The sequence below is a fragment of the Pan paniscus genome, chromosome 19 (assembly GCF_029289425.2).
Source record: "Pan paniscus chromosome 19, NHGRI_mPanPan1-v2.0_pri, whole genome shotgun sequence".
In the NCBI taxonomy this organism is placed as follows: Eukaryota; Metazoa; Chordata; class Mammalia; order Primates; family Hominidae; genus Pan; species Pan paniscus.
Genome location: NC_073268.2, coordinates 80,233,658 through 80,258,912, shown reverse-complemented (window position 1 = coordinate 80,258,912; position 25,255 = coordinate 80,233,658). Strand labels below are relative to the sequence as shown.

At 46.8% G+C, this 25,255-nt stretch overlaps 1 protein-coding gene across 1 annotated transcript in view; it reads left to right on the top strand.

Annotated features, from left to right (window-relative positions):
- ERN1 (endoplasmic reticulum to nucleus signaling 1) overlaps window positions 1-25,255 on the top strand; it is a 91,757-nt gene that overhangs the window by 55,005 nt on the left and 11,497 nt on the right. Inside the window, exons 5-17 of the mRNA XM_003811362.6 lie at window positions 626-698; window positions 3,771-3,893; window positions 7,592-7,693; window positions 8,952-9,213; window positions 10,596-10,674; window positions 11,730-11,895; window positions 15,295-15,413; window positions 17,885-18,076; window positions 19,907-20,180; window positions 21,027-21,117; window positions 21,416-21,605; window positions 22,487-22,586; window positions 22,882-23,081. Coding sequence (XP_003811410.1) covers window positions 626-698; window positions 3,771-3,893; window positions 7,592-7,693; window positions 8,952-9,213; window positions 10,596-10,674; window positions 11,730-11,895; window positions 15,295-15,413; window positions 17,885-18,076; window positions 19,907-20,180; window positions 21,027-21,117; window positions 21,416-21,605; window positions 22,487-22,586; window positions 22,882-23,081 — 1,971 coding nt within the window. The remainder of the gene's footprint in view (window positions 1-625; window positions 699-3,770; window positions 3,894-7,591; window positions 7,694-8,951; window positions 9,214-10,595; window positions 10,675-11,729; window positions 11,896-15,294; window positions 15,414-17,884; window positions 18,077-19,906; window positions 20,181-21,026; window positions 21,118-21,415; window positions 21,606-22,486; window positions 22,587-22,881; window positions 23,082-25,255) is intronic.

Below are 25,255 nucleotides of genomic sequence, written 5' to 3'. Positions count from 1 at the left end.
CTCCCTCCCATGGGGCTCTACAAAGCACTGTCATTTTACTCAGTCTAGCCAGCTCTGGCTCTGTATTCCAAGCCAGGACAATTCTTTCTTAGAATTTCAAAGAATATATAACTCTCCATATTTGTGTAAATCTTTTCAGGAAAGGTTTGTGTCACCCCTGGGAAGCACCCTGGACAGGAGACCTTGAGGGGCCTCTGCACATGGTGTCAAGTAAAGGAGTGGATGTTTACGGAGCTCAGGGACCTGGGAGCTTGTCAAAATAGATGTGGAAAATTAGCTGGGTGTAGTGGCAACATGCCTGTAATCCCAGCTACTTGGGAGGCTGAGGTGAGAGAATCACTTGAACCCAGGAGGCAGAGGTTGCAGTGAGCCAAGATGGTGCCACTGCACTCCAGCCTGGGCGACAGAATGAGACCCTGTCTCAAAAAAATAAAAATAAAAACAAAGTAGATGTGGAAGCATAGGGTGCCCCCTTCTCCTTTGTATTCAGTTAGGAAAACTCTCATCTGCAAAGTGCTTCTCTCTTTTTAGCAGAATTAGGTAATAGAAACAAACTGCCTGGTAAAATTGTAATAATTGCACAAGACTTGGTTAACTTTTTTTTTCTTTTTTTTTTTTTTTAAAGAAACTTCCTTTTACCATCCCAGAATTGGTGCAGGCATCCCCGTGCCGAAGTTCAGATGGAATCCTCTACATGGGTAAGAGTTCCTGTCTCCAGAAACTTGTGTCTCTTTGGTGTAAGTCCCGGAATCTGGGAAAGTGGCATGCGGAGAGAGAGGGCGCAGTCACCGCCTTGCCAACCCTTTCTTTCCTGGGTTGTGCTTCAGGTGCTGTTCTCCCCAGGATCAGCTGACCAATTAAGAAAGGGCTCCCCCAACTTGGGAGAAGAATTGACATCATTAATATGGTTACTCATTTAACAAGCTTTTAGTTGCTGTGTTGACTTAGTCCTGAGATTCCAAGATTGCAACATACCCAGTGGCAAATGGATGAAATTTAAAGTGAGTACAATCATCTAAGCCAAGGAAGGAAAGCCAGGCTCTGCCTGTTAATTATAGCGCTTTCTTAGTATTTCCTGCTATCAGAATGTTTGATAGAACAGCACTTAATAGCTTGCCTAGATAAACTGCCTTCATACCTGTGGGGTCACAGCTTTCAAAGCATCAGATCACCTGCTTTTCTTTTACTATGTTGCTGCCAAAATGTCAATAAAAAAGCATTTGCAACACAAAGGAGAGCTGTATTTATCTTGAAATCATAGTAGTAATAATAGCCTGTATTTATACAGCAGCTTTCTTTTTGAGGAACTGAAAGTGCTTATTGCCTATTCATGCCTCGAGGAGCTTTATGTGTATTTCTGGGTCTCAAGTGCAGGCCAGACTTTTAAGGTTTTGCTCAGGACACTGAGACTCTTGCTTCCTTCCACACCTTCAGAATGAGGAACTCCCAGCCTAGGAATTTGGAGGAAACGATCGGCACAGATTTTTCTCTCTGTGGGCCGTGACCTGGGAACATCTGATAATCTTCTGACCATCCATGTCACTGTGTCCTATCTGGTCTTCCAGCTTTTGCCAGCAATTCATCACTTATAGTCTGCTTAGGATATTGTCTTCTTATCATCTTTGTGCTGTGGCCTCTTAGGCGAGTTCATTAAACATATTTAAGAGCATGGTAGTTGCCCAATCTACCCATTAAAGTAATAACTGAGTTATGTAAACTCTAGTGGTTCTTGAAGTAACCAGCTATGTCATGCTAGATGGAAAAGGTTCGTGGTCCTAGCTCTGTTCTCCTCTACCTTCAGATCATATTCATATTATGATTTTGTCAGTGAGAACAGAGTTGCGATCCATGGGTAAGTTGCACACATGTGGAGCAGGCATGTATGCAACATCTGTTAGAACTTTAGAAGTATAGCATTAGCAAATTACAGGCCAGGTGCAGTGGTTCACAACTGTAATCCCAGTACTTTGGGAGGGTGAGGCAGGAGGTTTGCTTGAGGCCAGGAGTTTGAAACTAGCCTGGTCAACATAGTGAGACCCCGTCTCTACAGAAGAAACATTTTTTAAAAATTAGCCAGGTGTAGGCCAGGTGCAGTGGCTCACGCCTGTAATCCCAACACTTTGGGAGGCTGAGGCGGGCAGATCACGAGGTCAGGAGATCGAGACCATCCTGGCTAACACAGTGAAACCCCATCTCTACTAAAAATACAAAAAATAAGCCAAGCGTGGTAGCACATGCTTGTAGTCCCAGCTACTCAGGAGGCTGAGGCAGCAGTATCGCTTGAACCCTGGAGGCGGAGGTTGCAGTGAGCTGAGATTGCACCACTGCACTCCAGCCTGGGCGACAGAGCGAGACTCCGTCTCAAAAAAAAATAAAAAATAAATAAAAATTAGCCAGGTGGCCAGGCATGGTGGCTCACACCTGTAATCCCAGCACTTTGGGAGGCCGAGTTGGGTGGATCACGAAGTCAGGAGATGGAGACCATCCTGACTAACACGGTGAAACCCTGTCTCTACTTAAAAAAAAAAAAAAAAAAAAAAATTTGCTGGGTGTGGTGGCACGCACCTGTAGTCCCAGCTACTCAGGAGGCTGAGGCAGGAGAATCACTTGAACCTGGGAGGTGGAGGTTGCAGTGAGCCGAGATCACTCCACTGCACTCCAGCCTGGGCGACAGAGCAAGACTCCATCCCAAAAAAAATAAAAAGAGAGCCAGGCATAGTGGCACATGCCTGTAGTCTCAACTATGGGGAGGCTGAGGCAAAAGGATGACTTGAGTCCAGGAGTTTGAGGCTGCAGTGAGCCGTGACCACACCTCTGTACTCCTCCTTGGGCGACAGAGCAAGACCCTGTCTCAAAAAAAAAAAAAAAAATTTCAAAGGCTCTGTGACCTTCTCCAGCATCTCAATATTCTTCTTCTAAGAGTCTCCAAAACAGGAGACTTTTCCAATAAGTTAGGAAGATAAAAATGACCACCAGAGATCATGCTTTACAAAATGGAAATACATGCATCACAGTGACTGTGTTGACCTTCACATTGGAGGCCCTTGCTACAGACTCTCCATTGCTAGGATGCTGTTGGGTATATACCATTGATACATATGCTTTGGGTTTTCTTAATATATAGTGTTATTTACTGTGCTGTCTGCCTGTCATAATCAGCTGACCAAGATTAGGGGTATGGCCCGAGGCCAGGGAATTACTTACTGGCTGGGAACAGAGGCCGAGACACCTTTGACATCCTTAGCATCAGGTTGCAACCAACTCCACTGACCAGTCCCAGGTACTAGTTAATTATAGTCATAAACAGTAACTGTAGATCCTTCTCACATGGTGGCTGGTTAGTAGGGAGGTTGAGAAATGTGAATGATGGTTATTAGGGAGATGAACCCCTGGGCACATTTCTGTATTTCTATAGATCCCAGTCCACGGGAAAAGGATTGCCCTTCACAGGCAAGACTTTTCATATTTAAAGCCACTCATCAAAGCAATAAAATTTAACTTGAAAGTTTGGGGAACTTTTTGAAACTATAATTATGTTATTGGGTTTGGAGGAATTTGTATACCATGTTTAGGTTATTAAATTATTATAAGACCTATGGACCTAAGAAGTTTTATTATCTCTGCATTACCATTTATATCATCACCTTAGAAATGACATCCTAAGAATTTCAGGTCTATCTCTCTCAATACAGAGCATCTTGGCTGCTAGTTTGGCAGCGATACTTTTTTCCATATGGTGTAAATGATGATGTGTTTTTGTGTCCTTTCAGGTAAAAAGCAGGACATCTGGTATGTTATTGACCTCCTGACTGGGGAGAAGCAGCAGACTTTGTCATCGGCCTTTGCAGATAGTCTCTGCCCATCAACCTCTCTTCTGTATCTTGGGCGAACAGGTAAGAAATGAACCTTTGTCTTCTACAACCTGCCTGTTTCCAGAAGATCGGAAGAAGCTCCCCAGCCTCCTTCCCTAGAAGGTGGCCAGAGCTGCTTTTTTCCAAACGCAGGTCCCATAATGTCATTTTCCTTTATAAGACCCTTCAGTGTCCCCCCAGTGTGCAAGGGATACAGTCCAAACTGCACCACGGCCCAGAAAAACCCCTGTGACGCCGCTGCCACCTTTCTCGCCTCATTTCTCTCATTTCAAAGTTGCCCGGCCGGGCGTGGTGGCTCACGCCTGTAATTCCAGTACTTTGGGAGGCCGAGGCAGGTGGATCACCTGAGGTCAGGAGTTCGAGACCAGCCTAACCAACATGGCAAAACCCCATCTGTACTAAAAAAATACAAAATTAGCCAGGTGTGGTGGCATGCGCCTGTAATCCCAGCTACTCAGGAGGCTGAGGCAGGAGAATTGCCTGAACTGGGGAGGTGGAGGTTGCAGTGAGCCAAGATCAAGCCACTGCACTCCAGCCTGGGCAACAAGAGTAAAACTCCATCCCCCCCGCCCAAAAAAAAAAAGTTTCCCAATTAGGATGAACTACCTGCAGCTCCCAGAATAGCAGCGTTGTTTTTAAAGACTTCTAGTGGTGTGGTCCTCTCCACCAGGTATGCCTGTTTTTGCCTATCTGGCAAATATCCTCTCTCACAACTGTACTCAAAAGTCACCTTCTCTGTGAAGCCTCTTCTGCAGCCTCACAGCCTGCACCCTGCTCAGGAACACTCGGCTCTCCCATTCTAGGGGCACACGTAGCAGTTAACAGGCCTGTAGTGGCAGCCATCTCACCCCTCGTCATTGTCCCTTTACAGGCATTGCTTGCACCCTCTTCACTGCACCATTTTGTGTTTCCTCCCTTTTCAGCCTCTTTCTTCTTAACACTTGGCACTGCATATTTATAAATTCTATGTGCCTACTTCCTGCCTCCCTCACTAGAATATCAGTTCCCTGAGGGTACGACTTTGTTTTGCTCAGCTGCTGTCTCTCTACATCAGGCATATTGCCTGATGTGTAGCAGGGGCTCAATGTTTGAATGTATGAATGGGTGGGTCCCATTATTGCAGAGACCTGCCTTACTTATTACCATATGTGCAGCACCTCACACATGTCGGGGATGCCATGAAAATTGTTGAACGATACTTAAAGCTAAAAGGAGAAACAAAAAACATTTAGAAGGAAGAAATTATACCAAAAACCTAGGATGAATTCATTACAATTGAGCACTACATTTAGGTCTAAACTTTCAGGCAGCCAAGGATTTGAAAAAAGAGAACCGTCCTGAAAGTGTTGGGGAAAGCACTGCATTTCTAAAACTCAGTGAGACTAATCTTGGGCCCTGCAGAAGCTGGCTGGGCTCTCCTGGAAATGGGTGGAAGGTCTTAGACTGTAGAAATCATGTATTCCAGCTTCTAACTGTAGTGACTGCTTAGGATTTATGTGTTTACCTTTTCCATTAAGTAAATTCTTACAGTGGCCCCAGCTTCATCCAGATATAAAAATTGCGTCATTCTCAGGTGAAATTGTGGTGTTCGAAGGAGCTGGGATATGCATGAGGTGGAATGTGTGTGCATAGGTGTGTAAATCCATTGCCTCCATTATCTATTGCTGCATGACAAACCACCCCAACTTAGTGCCTTAAAACAAGCATTTTATTGTTAATGATTCTGTAGGGAATTCAGGAAGGACTCAACAAGAACCCATCATCTTTATTCCACATGCTTGGTTGGCCTCACTCATGTATCTGAGACTTCAGTTCAGTTCCGTGTGACCTTTCTCCATACAGATAGCCTGGACTCTTGATATGGCAGCGGGCTCCCTCTTGAGTAAAAATGGGTGTTACAGTGCCTCCTAAGGTCTGGGCTCAAAAGTTCCAGAACCTTCCTTCCACTGCAGTCTGTTGGTCAAAGCAAGTCTCAAGGCCAGCTGAGAATCAAGGGTAGAGATATAGACTCGGCTTCTTGATGGGAAGAGTAACATGCATTACAGGAATGGGAAGAATTGGTGGTAGTGACCTTTAGAGATGTTCTACTGCAGTCCTCCCTCAGGCTGCAGTAGTTTACAACCCTCCCACTCCCTCCAAAGACCCCCAAAGTCCAATCCCAGCATCAGTCCCAAAATCTCACATCTCATTATCTGCATGAGGTCTGGAGGTAGATGATGCTCCTCAAGTGTGGCACCTCTTGATCGGAGACCTGTGAATTAAAGAGACAGGGTCTTTCTCCCCTTCCCATCCCCCACCCAACATGCAGTGGTGAGACAGAGACAGGATAGCTGCAGTAAACATGTTCACTCAAAAAAGGGCAGGAAAGAGAGACACATATCACACATTGGGCCTTAGTAATTCTGAAATCCAGCCAGGCACCTGTTTTCAGGTTCCCCTCCTCCAGGAGTAGGGAATATTCCTTCATTAGGGCCCAGTTTTGCCCTCTGGGATTGGTTCCCTAATATAGTGCTCTCAGTGGCTCTTGGTTCTGCCCTCTGAGAAGTCCTTTCTTTTCCATAACAAATGGCCAGTTTTGTATCTTTCTCAATCCGTTCCTTGTCCATTGAAATTTGGGAATCTAGAAGCCCTTTTTTTTCAATTTGACTGTCTCTGATCCTTTTAGTCTATGCTGATACCACTCCTTTAAAAACTATGTGGGCTTCCCATGTGTCAAATTATAATTTATTCCATTAGATAAAAGCCATACCCACAAGTCTCTAGACTTTGGAATGTGAGTGCAATGGGACAACACATGGTTTTTAGAACTCCCTTGATGCAGAGGGTCTATGAAGGACCACCTTAAAATCTTTCAGAGGTCTCAAAGAAGGATCTTACAGCTTCAACTTTGATTTGGTTGATCTTTACCCTGAGCCCGTTTTTTGTTGCTGGCAGTACCCTGGATTTGATCTTTTCCCTAAAGTTATTTTTTATATTGAGAATCTTTTCCAGTGATATTCAGTCCTGGACCCTTTATAGTTCCTCTGTATTCTGCTGAATGATTTCTTCCTCAGCTCATTTGTCTCACAATATATCATAGACAGCTAAGAGAAACCATTCAACATTTTCTGCCTTCTGTCTGGAAATCTCCTTAGTTGGATCCCTGAGTTGATTAGGTACTTTTTCTGTCTTCCAAGTTACTGCAAGCAATAGTCATACTCATCATGGCACCCTCCACAAGCTGGGTCACCCCTTTTCCATTTTCAATAGCAGTGCCCCCTCTGCACTAGCAAGTCTCCACCAACCTTTTTATCAGCCTCCCAGCCTCCACCTGCCAGCTGGTCCTAAAGTCAATGCCACATGTTTTAGGTGTTTGTTATGGCGCCATCCTGCTTCAAGGTGCCAATTTTTAATTGTCAGCAATCCATTGCTATGTAATAAGGCACCCCAAAGCTTAATGGCTAACAAGAACATTCTATTGCTTACACTTCTGTGAGCCATGAGTCCAAGGGCATGGTGAGGGTGGGTCGTCTCTGCTTCCACGTGCTGTCGGCCAGGTTCACTCATGTGTCTGGGCCTTCAGTTCTCCTCACATTGCCTTTCTCTATCGACATGGATAGTCTGGACTTTTTGGCCTACAGTTTAGGGAGGATTTGTTTGTTATAATTAGATAAGGACCACACCTCAGTAGGTACTATGGCCCCTCCGTGGTAATGGGCTGGCTGGTCTGTGTTCTTTAGAATACACCATCACCATGTACGACACCAAAACTCGAGAGCTCCGGTGGAATGCCACCTACTTTGACTATGCGGCCTCGCTGCCTGAGGACGACGTGGACTACAGTAAGTGCTCTCTGCTGGATTTCACACGCTTGGGCCAGTACTTTTGACCTATGTGGAAACAGTGGCTCCAGAAAGTAGGATTTTCTTTTAAGATACTCTTTGTCACCAGGTTCTTTCTTTCCATGGACTTTTCATGGGCTTATCATAAATACTTCCCACAGTCAATGTGCAGGGGCCTTGGTGAAGTCTGAAGGGAAACCAAAGTAAAATGGTGACAAGCTTAGCCAGAGAGGAAGGAGGACATCCCTCGTTGAGTCTTTCTATGTCACAGAAGGAATTTACTGCAAGCCCATGGAAAGTAGAAGTAAAATCAGCATAGGACATTAACAACCCTGTCAAGAAGGCCACTCTGCAAATGTGACTCATCCCTAGTTATTTCTGCAGTTAACATTCACCCAACTCAAATGAAAACTAAAAACCAATTTGCCACCTTAACATTGGTATCAAAGTTGGACTCTGCTTTTTCTTGTCAAGGACCTAGAATATTTTCGTTTTTCTCTGAGGACTCCTTTGTGAATCTGATGGGACAGTGTCAGTGGTTCAGGTCTGACTTTCAGGGTGTTTTTTTTTTGTTTTTTTTTTTTTTTGAGGCAAGTTCTCCCTCTGTTCCCCAGGATGTGTGCAGGAGTGCAATCAGGGCTCACTGCAGCCTGAAACTCCTAGGCTCAAGCGATCTTCCCACCTCAGCCTACTGAGTAGCTGGGACCACAGGCACATACCGCCACTCCCCCACCTACCTGGCTAATTTTTTTTTTTTTTTTTTGTAGAGACAGGGGTCTCACTATGTTGCCCAGGCTGGTCTTAAAGTCCTGGACTCAAGTGATCTTCCCACCTCAGCCTCCCAAATTCTTGGGCTTATAGACATGAGCCACCACAGCTGTCCCTGACTTTCAGTTTGATCGATGGGTTTCAAGTGACTGCTATGAAATGCCAGATTAATAGGCATCTCCACTGGCTCCTTCCTCCTCAGTATTTACTCTCACTTTTTGAATAGAGTGGTAAAGAACATCACCAAATAAATTGCCTTTGGGAGAGTGATCCTGGCTTGTGTTTATAAGCCAGCCAGCTCTCAGTGTCTTGATATTATAGAGACTAAGCGAGTTCATTGGAAATAAGTGAAATTGCTCAGAGGAGATCTGAGAATATTCCAGAAGTCTTGTTTCCTCTAACTGAGTGACTAGAGCCTGCCACAAGAGTAGAGGATGTGGTTGCAAGATGGGGTGAGACTCAGCATGCTTTGTTTATTTGATCTGTACAGAGATGTCCCACTTTGTGTCCAATGGTGATGGGCTGGTGGTGACTGTGGACAGTGAATCTGGGGACGTCCTGTGGATCCAAAACTACGCCTCCCCTGTGGTGGCCTTTTATGTCTGGCAGCGGGAGGGTCTGAGGAAGGTGATGCACATCAATGTCGCTGTGGAGACCCTGCGCTATCTGACCTTCATGTCTGGGGAGGTGGGGCGCATCACAAAGTGGAAGTACCCGTTCCCCAAGGAGACAGAGGCCAAGAGCAAGCTGACGTGAGTTGGGAGCTCGGGGAAGGAGAGGGCGGCCGTGGCCTTCGTGTTCTGGTGCTGTTGCAGTGTAGCAGGCCCTGCACGGGAGGCCAAAGACAGGGCAGTCTCTGAAGCCATGAGGAATATTCAGAGCCAAGACTGCTTCATTTGGAAACCTCAGAATACAAGAGCTGAGGGGCACCCATTAACACTTCAGAGTTCTTAAATATTACATAAAAATCATGGATGGGAGGTGTCGGGCACCATGGCATACACCTGTAATTCCAGCTACTTGAGAGGCTGAGGTGGGAGGATTGTTTGAGCACAGGAGTTTGAGGCCAACCTGGGCAACATGGCAAGACCCTCCCCCTGCCACCACACACACACAAATAAAGGTATAGGAAAGAGACTGCCAGTGTAAGTATAGTTTGGATCTATCTTAGGTGGTAGGGATGCAAGAGATTTATTTTTTTAACTTTCTATATTTTCTAAATTTTTAGGTTATATTCATTTTAAAAATCAGAAAAAATAGTTACAGTGTGTGTGTGTCCAAGACTCAGCAGGCTTCTGTTCTCCATCCCCCTCTTCATAGCCTATCACCGAGTCACTTAAACTCCCCAAGCCTCAGTTTCCTACTTTATATATAGAGTTGTGTGGAAGATCAAATAACATAATATGCCGGAAAGTGTTTAGATTGTAAAACAGCATTCAAATGTAAGGTATTCGTTGAGAGAGGTTTAGATAATGTAGTGGATAACCGATCCCAGGTGGGCTCTTAACAGTAAGCAGAAGGGCCAGGAGGTGTATCTCTCACCATTTTCTGTCTCCCTGATGTCCCACATGGGGACAGACTACACAGCTGGGGAACCAGAAGTCTCACCAAGTCTGGAATCTCTTATGCATCCCTTTTGCTCTCAGCATCCAGAGTAGAGTAGCTGACCATTTCTCAGGAGTTCTGTAAAACCTCCAGGATCCTTAGAAAGCACAAGGCAGAATGGGGGTAGTTCTGGTGGTCGCTGGAGTGATCGCTGGAGTGAAAGTGTGTTGTAGAGGGTCATCTGAGGGACCTCGGCGGTGGTGGTAAGCACTCAGTCTCCTCTATGGCCACTGGGCGTAGTCCTTTCTGCAGGCATCATGGGCATCGTCTAGTCCAGCCCTGCGATTTTGCTGAGGCTTGCCATTAGGTGGCTTGTCCATGTTTCTGCAGTGAGTGACAGCTGGGACTGAAGTCCTGTGGTCCTGTTCCCAGGGCAGTGCCTCTAGCTTCACACCCCTACTGCTTTCCTCCATGTCTGGGGGGTTAATGTGGTCATCCCTGCGGGTGGTATTTGGGGTGATGATTCCTCCCTTCTGTGGGATCTGGAAATTCAATGACTCTGGAATGCATGTATCTGTTTTTCTCCTAGGCCCACTCTGTATGTTGGGAAATACTCTACCAGCCTCTATGCCTCTCCCTCAATGGTACACGAGGGGGTTGCTGTTGTGGTAAGTCCACTACGGAGGGCTCGCAGCTGCCTAACCACTTCTGTTCCATTTTAGCAAAGAATGACTGCTATGCATGAGCATCCTGCAGGTTAAGAATGAAAAACACAAATCTTAAATTCTCAAAAACAGTTTCTGCACATGCCACATTCTACTTTGAAAGAAAGATACATGACAAAAACAACTTCTTAAAGCCGAGGAATCCCTGATTATTCCCTTTTGCTTTTGTGGTCAAATCTAAACTCCCCAGGCTGGTGTTCATGGCCCTACTTCATCCAGTCCCACGATGCCCTTCCTCCACCCTGTTAGTTTCTCTGTGTGAGTTGCGTGGCCCAACCATGTGCACCTTCTCCCTGACTTCTACAAGCCCCGTGTTCATCTTTCCCCGGGGCCTTTGTTCAGGCTGCTCCTTACCTCACACTTCAAATGCCCTTTCTTCTTCCTTTTCCTTACTCAAACCCTTTGCATGCTTTTGCAATCTCGCCGAGCCTCCTTGGGCCTCACAAGCCTGCCTCAAGCATTCTGTCTCCAAAAGTCCAAGGCGTCATAATCCTAGCTGTTTGTCCTGATCCCTACAATGCTTGGGCTGTGTGGTTGGCTCTCTTGTCTTCCCAGTGATTTGGGCGACTGCTTCTGTGAATAGACAGCGCCTGCCTCTGTCATAGTTCCAGCAGCACCTGAGCCAGCACTGGGCGTGTGGCTGGACTTTATTCCGCCCCATTGGTTGTGTAGATTGTGACTAACAGAGATATCCATTCATTCTCCTTCACTTATGTCTGCTTCTCATAATAGCTTCTTGGAGTTCTACACACACACTTCTTGTTCCCCAGTACCCAGACATAAGAATCTAAAAAGACGTCCATAAAGACACCAGTGCAGCTTGTCACATCCTGAGGGAGAAGCTTCTTTGCCCAGACTTTGGGCCTTTGTGTCTTGCTCTGTCCTGGACTAGCCCTGCACTAGAAATTGCTCACCTTTCAGGACAGTGGCTGGGATGGTGTGCCGTGGGACCCGCTCTCCCTCCAGGGCTCCTGACCCTCACTGCACCCTCTCCACAGCCCCGCGGCAGCACACTTCCTTTGCTGGAAGGGCCCCAGACTGATGGCGTCACCATTGGGGACAAGGGGGAGTGTGTGATCACGCCCAGCACGGACGTCAAGTTTGATCCCAGACTCAAAAGCAAGAACAAGCTCAACTACTTGAGGAATTACTGGCTTCTGATAGGTAAGAGCAGGTCTCCCACAGTAGCCTGAGGTGACAGCGTGCTGCCTCCTGGTGGGCGACCGCCGGCCCTGGTAGTTACACCGTACTGAGCTCGGAAGGCCTTGTGCTCAGAGCCCTTCCTGGCTGGCCCCTGAGACCTTGGGACATTTTTACCCCCAAGGAAAATCAACAAGGTAGCTGTGTTTCTGAGTCAGTTTTTGAAAACTGTTTAATGTTCCAAAACTCAGGTACTAAATTAATGTAAACCTTGTGTGAGTATCCGACATTAAGCCCTTTAGAATGCATTTCCTCATTCCTCACAGCAACCCTGTGTGAGGTAGGTACCCTTGTCATTTCCATTTTATAGTTAAGAAAACTGAGACTGTTTCTATGGAAGAATTAACTTGGAGTCCACGTGGGCATGAGGGTAAGGGGTTGGAGAGGTGAGGGCTGAAGACCCGGGAGGGATTAAATCCCAGGATGGATTGAGAGCAGCAGAGTCAGGGGTTGGTTGTGGTTCTAGGGCAGTGTCATCCCAGGTGTGTGGGAAGGTCCCTTTTTTCCTCTCTCTCTTGTTTTTGCCGCCATCACTAATGGCCAGGGATTGAACTAGAGGCCCTGTCCCAAGAAAGATAAGTTGAGATGACACTTCTTGAGTTGGCAGTGAGTGTGACAAATGAAGGCGGAAGTGAGAAGAGCTGTGTTCCTGGCAAGTGTGCCAAGTCATTAGAGCAGGAGGGAGTTTTCTTGAACCCCATCTGCCCTTCCTGTGCCCCATCCCCCACTGTTCTGCCACCTCCCAGCCCCAGTAGGGGCAGAGCAGGGCAGGAGGTCAGTCGGGAGCTGGAGCACCCAGGGGCCGGTGCAGTTTCTTCTCTCTGTTCTCTTCCTGTCGTGCTTGCTGGTGACAGGTACTAGGGGAGAAAGAGGTCAGGGCTGGGGCTCTGGAAAAGCGATGTGGGGCAGCTGGGAGCATGTGGGGACCAGGAAACAGCAGGATCTGCCAGGCAGTGCGGTGTAGGTGGGGATGTGTGTAACCAGGTATTATGGGGGGAAACCAGGTATCCTTGAGCCCTGCTCGCTTTCTTTATAGATTGTCAAGGTCCATTTCTTTTTTCATCCTGTTTCCTTGTAGCCATTTTTATTTTATTTTTACCAAATAACGGGTAAAGGAGACGACAAAATAATAATACGTTTTTATTAACGAAGTAGTTGAAGGAGCATGTATGAATAGGCCCATGGTGAGAAAAAAATAGCTAATGAGAAGAGGTCATTGCAATTACAAGGCTGCTCAGCATTATGTGCCAGTTAAGGGGCTCACAGACTGCCCACCAGTGATTAAGAAGTGGAATTAAGGAAATGTGTATATATGAGAATACAGAAAATATGGGGGCAGGGAGTCTTCATGGTTAACTTGTAAAATGAGATCCCTTTAAAATGGAAAGGTTGTCTAAGTAAGGAAACTGCGAAAACAGCAAAATATAAGGAATCTATTAAGTGTAAGGATCCCACAATTCGAAAGCCTCTTTTGAGGACCTCCAAAGCTCGTCGTCTTAAAATATGGCACTGAGACTACGGCAGTATCTCCTGTTGACGAGGGCCACAAGTAAAAGGATATGCCCTACTATGTCCAAATATGTCCTTTCATTTTCTCTTTGTGGAAAGCATTAAAGATATTCCAGGTTGTCATTAATCGTGAAAATACAAGGATCCAATTAGCTTGAGAGGCATGGTCTGTGGGTTGCCCCAAAGCCATGGCCCTGACCTTGGGTGCTTTCGGCATCAGAGCTTAGTTAACTAGGCATATATAAGCCCGGGAGAGCCTGATTCAGTAGGTCTGGGGCAGGGCCTAGCCATCTGCTTTTTGCTCTGGAATCTGGACCTAAGAGATAATGATAGATGAATACATCAAGGAGACCAGGTAATATTTGTACAAAATATTTAGTGGTCTCATGAGTAAGGTTGTACAGTGTTTGGTCCAGTGTGTACAGTGTGATATCAGTGAAGGCCCAGCTCCAGGAGAAGCCTGTTTACAAGAAGGTTGACAGAAGAACTAGGGGGATTCAGGCTAATGCCTTCCATAGCAGTCTCTTGGCAGGTGTCCTACCAGACAGGTAGGACCCTGAGCACTGAGTGGGTGTTGTGGGAAGGGCAGGACACTGCTGCACAGCGTGGCATGTGGAAGAACACCTCACTTTTCTTAGACCATAGGTCTCTTTGTTAGTGAGCCTCAGAGTTACCCGCACATACTCACATTCGGATTCCTGGGCCCTACCAGCAAGTCTGATTCAGAGGTCTGAAGTGGGCAGACCACACGTGGAGAAATCGTGCTCCCAAGCAAAGCATGTCTCAGAGCTCCTTGGTACACAAGAGAAACTAGTGGTGGCTCAAAACAAAAGTAGGTTTCCCTTAAAGAATGATATTATGTTGTAGATAGAGAACTGACCTAAAGATGGGAACTCAAAGAGGAATTTTCCAGATCAAGAAATGTACACAGCTTAGACTAGTTCCTGTTTGTTGTCATCTTGGCATGTATGTCATGAAATCTTTGATAGGTTTAGGGGAACAATGGAAAGATCATAAGGTGAAAGAGACGTGAGTCAGAGTGAGATCTGCTCACAGCCAGAGAACAGAAAGGAAAGTCAGCCAGGCTACTGGCAGCCTAATCTGAAAAAGTGACCTGGCTCTTTGGGGCAGTATGTGGACTCATTTTTAGAGCTGAATGGATTATCAAGCCCTATCAAATCCCAGTTCCCTATTCTAGTCAGCTTTGTATCTCTTACAGCAATTTGCACACAATAGATGCTCAATAAATGTGTAATGAATGCTCAGTAGCCATGCGATAGTTGTGTAGTGAACAGCAAATGAACGTGGAGTGAGCTATGGCCCCATCCATCTAGCAGGTGTGTCCTACTGCTTTCTCGCAAGTAATGTACCACTTTCCCCGATGGAAGCTCACATTTAGATAATAGTAGGACTGGAACTCCACCTGAGCAATTTAAATACCAAGATGGGAATTCGGCGGCCATAGAAGAGTGATGTTACAGGAAAAAGCATTGAAAGGAGAACTCCTTGAACTTTTAATGAAGCCTCATAATACTTCATCTGTGGATCAGGCCCATGCAGCCCCACGAGCCTTGCGTCTGGTGCCTCCCAAATGTCCTGATCCCTGTCATGACAAGGATACTTCTTCACTCCTCAGTAGGAGACTTGGAATACTGTATTCTGCCATCAAGTAATAAAGGTCCTGCTTTGATGGAATTTTCTGGTAACTGCCACTCATTTTCTCTAACTCACAGTCCTGCTGAGAGTTTGCATTGTGGACCCCTCAGTGGGTAGCACCTGTTGCCTAAGTTTAGCATTGAGTGCCACCACAGCTCGGGAAATTGTTCTCACTAAAGGTTTTGTTTCCTGTCATAGGACACCATGAAACCCCACTGTCTGCGTCTACCAAGATGCTGGAGAGATTTCCCAACAATCTACCCAAACATCGGGAAAATGTGATTCCTGCTGATTCAGAGAAAAAGAGCTTTGAGGAAGTGAGTGAGGAAGCGACCAGTCGGGGGTTGTTGGTGTTAGGTGTTGGGAGGGTGAGGCATTAGACTTTTACTCTGCTTTCTGAGCTTGCAGCCTAGTCTGGGAGGGAAGAGGAATGCACCAGAATCCAAAGCAAAAAACATAAATAGTTAAGGGCTAGTGGAGAGGAATAGGAAGCAACTTGTGAAAGAAGGTGCAGGAAAGGCAGCAGGACCAAGCTAGGCCTGGACCTGGATGAATGGGTAGGATTTGGCCAGGTGGAGGGAGCAAGAGGGCACAGGAGGGAATGGAACAGCAAGGGCAAAAGCCTGGAGTGGGAAGAATGCTGGTGTGCCCAGCTCACAGGCTGTGGGGAGAAAGGCCTGGCCAGACCCGAGGCTACTAAGTAGGGGGTAGTAGGAAATGGGCTCACATGGGTAAAAAGGAACCATGTTACAGGGCCTGAAACAAGCCCTGTGGAGGAGTTTAAGAGTTGTTGAAGGCTGGGTTGGGTGTCTCACACCTGTAATCCCAGTGCTTTGGGAGACCAAGGCAGGAGGATCGCTTGAGCCCAGGAGTTTGAGACCAGCCTGGGCAACATAGCAAGACCCTATTGCTAAAAAAAAAAAAAAAAAAAAATTGTTGAAGAAGTGATGAGATCTGAAGTTTTATGAAGCAGACAGAGAGTGGCCTGGGACTATTTGCACAGAGTTCCAGGGGCTCTCTTAGCACACCTTGGCCTAAAGCCAGAGGAGAGGGAGTAGAAAGGACTCCAGACCGGGAGCTGAAAGCATCAGTTGAGGAATTCAGCAGCCCCACAGAAGTCAACCTCTTTCTCTTACCTCTCTCTCTCATCTGCTGGTGCCCCCTGTTAGCTTTACCCAATCAAAAACCCCAGGGGGTTGGGGAAGCCATTGCTTTGGCCCATACAGGTCAGCCTTCTGGGGCACAGAGCCGGTGGAGGAGGTGGAAGGGTGGCTCTGCAGGAGGGAACCCAACATGGCCAGGGAAGGGGAAGAGGGGACGTCTGAGGCTTAGTGACCTATTCAGGCCTGGCAGCTTCAGCAGCCCTGCCATGGAGGGCCCAGGGACAGAGATGCACCTGGGCTACATGAGTAGGGTCAGAAGAAGAAGAGAATGGCTGACTGATGCCGAGACCAAAAGCACAACAAACTCAGTTGAGAGATTTAGATTTTATCCAGAGACAAAGGAAATTGTAGACTTTCAAGATTCCAGGGCACAGTATCTGTTTACCATCATCTACGGAAGTAGCCAGGTTGGAGAAATACATTGATTCCTAAAACAGCAATCTTAAACAGCATTGTCCTGTAATCTTATTAAAGTCCTGCATATTCATTATTGAACACTTAGAAAATAAACACATACAGAAGAAAATAAGACAGTGCCCTTAATTTAACACCCAGAGGTAGCCACGTGTCAAATCTTTGTATTTAACCATCTGGTCTTGGATAACGGTCTTTGAAAAAGTATGTTTTAAAATACTCTCAGGTGCATCTGTATGGTGATGAGACATACAGATGTCCCTGGCCACATGCCCAGATGCTTCCTATATACTCTGCAGGCTACAAACCCCCAAAAATGTGGGAGGCACTGTGGGAGAGGCATGAATAAGAGGGGTACACCTGGAGGGGAGAGAAGAGCATTCTAGGCAGCCATCTGGGGGGAGGGGTGAAATGGCGTGAGCGTGTGGGAGGTTTAGCATGTGGGAAATTCAGCATGTGCCAGGGAGGCTGTGTTAGTTTTGTTGGGCAAATGATAACGGCATACCTAGAATACTAGATATTTGAAAGTGAGTCAATGCATTTTTCTAAATGCCTGTTCCGTGAAGTCTTAGAGATTCTGAGGAACTCTAGGGAAGCTCCATTTTTATCTGATTTAATTTTGGGCTTCTAAATTTTCTTTAACAAACGCTTCTGATGCTTCTTAAAAACTTTGAAGAAATAGTGGACTACTGGAATAAATTATAATTTTGGGATTGCACTGACAGTTTACAGGCAACATGAGAAAACTGCTTTATTGCTTTCTAGCCATGCGCCTCTGTATACGTGCGGATTTCCTTTTAATGTGAAATGGTATTATTAAATCAAATACCAATTTTTCACCAGACTTTGTTACAGATGACTTCAGTGTTTTCCTGGATACTGAACCTGCCATCAAAGGAGGAAGTGTTTGCCTTTTTGAGGATTTTTGAAAAAAATATGTAGGGTCTGAAGACACCTGCCAAAAGTATTGCTCCAAAAACTATTTTTGAATAATGATAACCTCACTGCAAAGATGCATGGCCTCTCAAAGCAATTGCTTTAAAAGAGGCAACAATTATCTGGCTACATGATCTTTGGTGAGCTTAAAACAAATACAACACCCTGCAGTACAGTCATATCCTTGTAAACAGTGATTGCTTCTCTTGATAGCTGGCCTCATCTGTATCTGGCTAGAAATTTTGCAGTGATGTCGCAACTCTCTCCCATGCAAGGTTATCAACCTGGTTGACCAGACTTCAGAAAACGCACCTACCACCGTGTCTCGGGATGTGGAGGAGAAGCCCGCCCATGCCCCTGCCCGGCCCGAGGCCCCCGTGGACTCCATGCTTAAGGACATGGCTACCATCATCCTGAGCACCTTCCTGCTGATTGGCTGGGTGGCCTTCATCATCACCTATCCCCTGGTAAAGCTCAACAATTCCCCTTTGCCATCCACCTATTTCTGGGGCTTCTCTGCCTGTCGCCTCATGTCAGTGAGATCCAGACAAAAACAACCAGCACATTTCTTTCCCCATTTAAAAGTCAGTGTTTGTTGGCCGGGCGGGCGCAGTGGCTCACGCCTGTAATCCCAGCACTTTGGGAGGCCGAGGCGGGTGGATCACAAGGTCAGGAGATCGAGACCATCCTGGCTAACACAGTGAAACCCTGTCTCTACTAAAAATACAGAAAATTAGCCGGGCATGGTGGCAGGGGCCTGTAGTCCCAGCCACTCTGGAGGCTGAGGCAGGAGAATGGCGTGAACCCGTGAGGCGGAGCTTATAGTGAGCTGAGATTGCACCACTGCACTCCAGCCTGGGCGACAGAGCAAGACTCCATCTCAAAAAAAAAGAAAAAAAAAAAAAGTCAGTGTTTGTTTATCTTCAAAAACATAATTAAAGAGACACTAGCCTCCCAGAAAAGGACAATTTTGTTCCTAAATCTTAGTGTTTTTCAGCTAAGAGCTGATTTATAAGCCTTGCTCAAAGATGATTTTGAATAGTTACCTGTATTTTTAAAGAATAAGGATAATAGATGAAGACCTTTCCTCCATTAAAAACTGCCATTAGAACTTCTGCTGGGGAGAAGAACCAAAAAAAGAAAAAAGAAGCTGCCTGTGAGATCAGCTTGTGTGAAAAAGGCAGTGTGGCCATCCCTTTACTTCCTAGTTGGAAATGAGCAAATTCTGTAGCAGAACAGGCTGTGGGTGGGATGAAATATTTGAGGGGCATGGTCCTTCAGCAGGTTGCTCAGAGCATCGAGATGCTGTTACCTGAGAGCTCAGGAAGCTAATGACCCGCCCAGGAATGGGAATGACAGACTCTTTATGGCACTCCCCACTGGCATGTCTGCACCTGATAGTTTCACTTTTCACCTCACTCAGTCCTATGAGGTCATTATTATTGATCCCTTGTCCACAAAAGAAGGAAGTAGACCCTGAGAAGCTAGGTAACTTTCCCCACGGGTACCCAGCTAGTAGACGGCATTTCTAGGACTCCACCCCATGGTGGAGGGAAGAAGAGACGACTCCCTGGTGGGTTGGTGGCTCACAGAAGTCCCTTCAGTCCACCTCCTGCACATGGATAGGGATGATCACAGATCGCTGCTACTTCAGATAATGACAGAGTATTTGAGAGGCATGTGGCCTCGGGGAAGGCAGTGGGATGAAAGGCGGAAGCAGGACCTCAGCCAGGCTCACCATGTGTCAGCCCCACTGCCACCTCCTGGCTATGTGTATGCAGATGTACTCTGCATACCTAGAATACTAGAGCTTCCTCACCTGCCCCTCTGGATTACTGAGTGTCTGTGCGCTAGCCTCTAGCCAACACACAGACATGGTGGGTGGCAAACCTGGGGCTTGCTCTCACCCACCACTGGCTCAGCCATGCTACCTGTGCTTCCTGTTTGGTTTCACCTTTGCAACAACTCTCAGACTTTCATGAAAATCACAGAATTTTAGAACTGAATGAAACTGGCACAGCCCTCAACCTAGGGCACAGTCCCTCCCCTGGTGGCCATCCAGCCCCTCCTAGGGTTGGGGAGTGGGTTGTACGAGCAAGGATCTAACTAGTCGGCGGAAAGACGTCCAGTCATCAAAGCAATTCTGCTTCCAGGTGCCTTCTTACTGGTCTCTTTGTGCCCTGTGGGGTCACATAAAGTACACATGCTCCCTCCGCCACTGGGACCTGTCCCTTCCCAGCTGCTTGTTTCCCTGTGGGAACAGCTGCCCTTGTCTGGATGTGGGTTTCTCTTCCCAGAGCATGCATCAGCAGCAGCAGCTGCAGCACCAGCAGTTCCAGAAGGAACTGGAGAAGATCCAGCTCCTGCAGCAGCAGCAGCAGCAGCTGCCCTTCCACCCACCTGGAGACACGGCTCAGGACAGCGAGCTCCTGGACACGTCTGGCCCATACTCAGAGAGCTCGGGCACCAGCAGCCCCAGCACATCCCCCAGGGCCTCCAACCACTCGCTCTGCTCTGGCAGCTCTGCCTCCAAGGCTGGCAGCAGCCCCTCCCTGGAACAAGACGATGGAGGTAAAGCCAGTTGCCATCTTGGTGCTATTTTATGTTTTATTCGAGCACCTCCTGAGAAGTCCAAGGAGTCTCCATAAGATTGTAAACTACCATTCTCAGGGGTTCACTGTGTTCTCCTCTAACTTCCACTCTGGGGGTCTCTGTGGGAAGGCTTCTGCCCCATCCCTCGGCATCTCCCCTTCAGAGGGCCTTCTGGGGACCACCCTGGCCATCCTCCTGTCTTTCTCCACAAGGGCTGGGCGTCGCGGCTGACCAGAGGTGAGCTGCCCATTGAGCTGAAGAGAGTTCCCAGGGCCAGCCGGTGGCCAAGTGTGGAAGTGTCACAGTTGGTCTGCTTTCCTCTGTGGAAGTTGGCTCAAGCCAGTTGTCAGAGCCCCAATTCTGAGGGAATTGGCACAGAGCTGGTGCAGGGAACTCAGAGCCCTCTGTCCCAGGCAGTCTCCTCGTTTTACATGTCCATTGCCGCCACCTGAATGTTTCAGTGCGGATCTTTACAGTGGACTTTGTGGTGGTTGTTAACTATTAAACCATTCTAACTATATCACAATGAATATGTATAAGTGTGTGAAACGCTATGGAGAATCCCTGCCTTCCAGAAGGTTTTAAGATATGCAATCGCACAATAAGGTAAAGGCGGAGACAGAATGCAGGGGCAGGGGGAAGAGGCAGTCCTGGGTGTACATGGGGAGTGGGCCCGGCAGGCTCTTGCTGAGCAGCAGTCTGGGGTGCAGTGCCTCTTAAATCCCATCTTTTAATCTGAGGTCAGGAAGCTTGTCACTATGTTAACCTCAAGGTTCTTTAGGTGATATCTGTTTGAAACAATCTCTCTTTCCTATTTTGTCCCAGATGAGGAAACCAGCGTGGTGATAGTTGGGAAAATTTCCTTCTGTCCCAAGGATGTCCTGGGCCATGGAGCTGAGGGCACAATTGTGTACCGGTGAGTGGATTAGCCAGCCCCCAGCCCTCACCACCTGGTGTCTAAGTGCCTGTCAGGTTGTGAGCCTGGTGCCAGGCTCAGAGCACAGCAGGGTCAAAGCAGTGACCTAGACGCGTGGAGTCCGGCCTCCAGGGAGCTTGCACACTGAGACAAGCGATGATTCCGGGGCCACCAGGCAGTCAGTCGGGGCTCTCTAGGCTGGGAGGCAGTAGGTGAATGCTGTGGACCCAGTTTCTCACCTCATTTACACAGCCTGACTCATGCTTCCCAGACACAACTCCCGCTCCTCATCCCGCAGGGGCATGTTTGACAACCGCGACGTGGCCGTGAAGAGGATCCTCCCCGAGTGTTTTAGCTTCGCAGACCGTGAGGTCCAGCTGTTGCGAGAATCGGATGAGCACCCGAACGTGATCCGCTACTTCTGCACGGAGAAGGACCGGCAATTCCAGTACATTGCCATCGAGCTGTGTGCAGCCACCCTGCAAGAGGTGGATTTATTTTTTTTATTTTGCTAACTTTATTAAAGTCATAGCACTTTGGGAGGCCAAGGTGAGCAGATCACGTGAGCTCAGGAGTTTGAGACCAGCCTGGACAACATGGTGAAACCCCATCTCTACAAAGAAACCAAAAATTAGCCAGGCCTAGCGATGTGCTCCTGTAGCCCCAGCTACTTGGGAGACTGAGGTGGGAAGATTGCTTGAGCCTGGGAGATCAAGGCTGCAGTAAGCAGTGATTGTGCCACTGCACTCCAGCCTGGACAACAGAGTGAGACCCCGTCAAATTAAAAAAAAACAGTTACAGTGAATTGTACTAATTTTAAATGTAATAGCTTGATGAATTTTGACAAATGTCTATACCCATTTAACCACAAACACAGTCAAAATGTGGAGTATTTTTATCCCTCTGGTTGTAACAGGGTGGTCCCCCCAGCATGCCTGGGCAGTCTGCTTGCAGTTGGCATGTCTCTCCCTCTTTGCCTCCAGGAAACCTGGACAGTTTTTCTTTCCCTCTTCAGTCATGGCTGGTGTGGGCTTGGAGGATGCCAGTTGGTAACTCCAGGCTTTAAGATCATCCAGCAAGCTCCTTTTGCTCATTTTCCAGGCTCACTTTGAAACCATATCAGTATCATTTGGATTCCTTTGTAGGTTTACTTATATGAGGCAATGAACTTGAGTTTCTTGCCTTCTTATCTTTCTCATTGTAAATTAGTAGATTTGGAGGTTTGCTCCTTGCTGGAAAACATGGATTTAGACAGAATGTTGTCAGTAAAACTTCCCATTTCTTTCTTAAAATGGTATCAAAGAAAATGAGCCGAGGGGCCAAGTCCTGAGGACTGTGTGCCGTGACCTTGCTGTCATGTCTTTTGCAGTATGTGGAGCAGAAGGACTTTGCGCATCTCGGCCTGGAGCCCATCACCTTGCTGCAGCAGACCACCTCGGGCCTGGCCCACCTCCACTCCCTCAACATCGGTGAGAGGCTGCACTTTACCAGGCCAGCGGCCCGGGTGGGGATAATCAGTGGCCCAGGTGGGGCTAACCAGTAGCTCGGGTGGGCCTTGCTTCTGTTCAAGCTCTTGGCTATATCACCAGTAGCAAGGATGAGTGGTGTAAGAATTTGAGGAGGAATCCGACATAGTTGAAAATCAGAACATTTGGAGGTGGCGGCAGGCATATTGGGAGTCTGACGAGGACACATTCCCCATTGGAGGAGGAGGCCTGGGGTTGCTCCTGGTAAGCATTGGACTAATCTGGAGTTCTCTGTTAGTTCACAGAGACCTAAAGCCACACAACATTCTCATATCCATGCCCAATGCACACGGCAAGATCAAGGCCATGATCTCCGACTTTGGCCTCTGCAAGAAGCTGGCAGTGGGCAGACACAGTTTCAGCCGCCGATCTGGGGTGCCTGGCACAGAAGGCTGGATCGCTCCAGAGATGCTGAGCGAAGACTGTAAGGAGAACCCTGTGAGTAATAGGCTATGGCCCTTTGAAAACTACAGAACCAGCCCATTGTATCTTCAGGAGTAGAACCTTTAAATTCCAGGTTTGGGGGCTGGTGCCCGTGTAGCTGGAGAATGGCATTCCTTTCACCAAGAGCTTCTGCGTGAACATTCTGTGTCATCTCATGTTCAGCTGATTAAAGGGGCAAATGTGGGCAATTATCTATTTTTTTTCCCTATTCTTCCAATCACTTGTTTTTTTTTTGTTTGTTTGGTTGGTTGGTTTTTTGTTTTTTTTGTGTGACAGAGTCTTACTGTCACCCAGGCTGGAGTGTAGTGGCATGATCTCAGCTCACTGCAATCTCCACCTCCCAGGTTCAAGCGATTCTCCTGCTTCAGCCTCCTGAGTAGCTAGGATTACAGGTACCTGCCACCACACCCAGCTAAATCAATCACTTTTTAACCCCTTTTTAATTTTGGTAAACTGGGAAGTCAGGGCTTGCTTAGCGTGAGCAAACTTCAAGTTTTCATTATTTTTAAAATTTTGTTTTTGTTTTCTCAACTTATTTTGATAATTTTTAGACATAGAGAAAATTAAAAGAAAAAAATTTTTTAGAAGTGGGATCTCGCTATTTTGCCCAGGCTGGTCTTGAACTCCTGGGCTCAGGCTTAGCCTCCCAAAGTGCTGGGATTGCAGACATGAGCCACAGCATCTGGCTGAAAGAACGTTAACATGAATACCTGTGTATCTCCACCTAGATTCAACATTTGTTAATACTTTTGCCACATTTGCTTTATCTTTACCTATTACTGAACCATTTGAATATAAGTAGCAGGCATCCTGGCCCTTCATCCCTGAAGACCTCAGCACGTGTCTCCTAAGGAATACATTGTGTTTCCAACCACAATACCATTATCCCACCTCAGCAGTTAATGCTGTTTCTATCCATCATCTCATATTCAATCCATATTCAAATTTCCCCAATTAGTCCCCAGATGTCTTTTATAGAGTTGGTATTTTGCTACCTACTGGGTTTTGCTACCTACTGGGTTTTATATACCAGGATGGAATCAGGTGTCTTGCGTTACATTTGATTCTGTCTCTTGGAATTTACAAATCTTTCCACCTATATTTTGTTCCATGTTGAAGTTCCATTTTGAAGAGTCCAGGCAGTGGGTTATAGGATGCCCCATTCTGGTTTGTTTGCTTTTTTCCTCATGACAGCGTTGAACATTTCTCTGTATTCCTCGTATTTCCTGGAAACCAGAAGTTAGGTGGAGAGGCTTGATTAGGTTCAAGTTAAATGTTTTTGGCACGAATGTTTTTGGCAGGTCTCTACATCAGAAAGCATGTGATGGCAGATTGTATCTGTAAGATTATTATCACCTCCTCTTAGTGATGCTACAGCTGATCTCTCTACCATAAGGGTTCATTTCCTCCTCTCTTGTTAGTATTTGGGGTGATACTTCAGCACAATGTGAATATCCTGTTTACTGACAGTCACTCACCCAGTGGTTTAGCATGTGTTGATCACCCTTGCCTGAAGTACTCAGTTGAGTAGAAATTCTTCTACATTATTAGCTGACATTTTTCTGTAAAGCAGAGCTTTCTTTTCACTTTCTTCTCTCTCTCTTTTTTTTTTTTTCTTAATCGCTATGGGCTCAAGGATTTTGAAACTAATGTTATAATCCATTTTAGTCCTTTTTTTGTTATTTACTTCTTTTGATACACAAATTGTTCCAAATTTGGCCAACCTGGAAACCCCTTCAAGCTGGCTTCTGCATCCATTTGCTGGGAGCGCACTCACACTTGAGCACCTTAATCTAGCACAAGTCACCGAGGCTCACCTTGGACACTCCCCGATGGAGACCTGGGTGGGTCAGTCATCTTGAGTGGATTAGATATGGCCGCCTCTTATCCAGCTCACTGGGGACCAGCAGCTGGTCAGATCATCAAAGAAGTCAGTTACAGCGAAGAATCATAAAAACACGCACGCACGCCATAACACTTAATTTTAACTTAAAGCAAGTAATATTAGCCCTTAAGTCATAGAAATCTTGTGCTGTAGGCTAAGGTCTTTTCAGATTTGGGTCTGACTGACTGGAGTCCTCATTTTCCCCCTTGCATTAAGCACACTTCTGTACCACTTCTGTGACTTCTGCATGGAGGCTTGGACACTTCAAACACTTCCTAAGCGA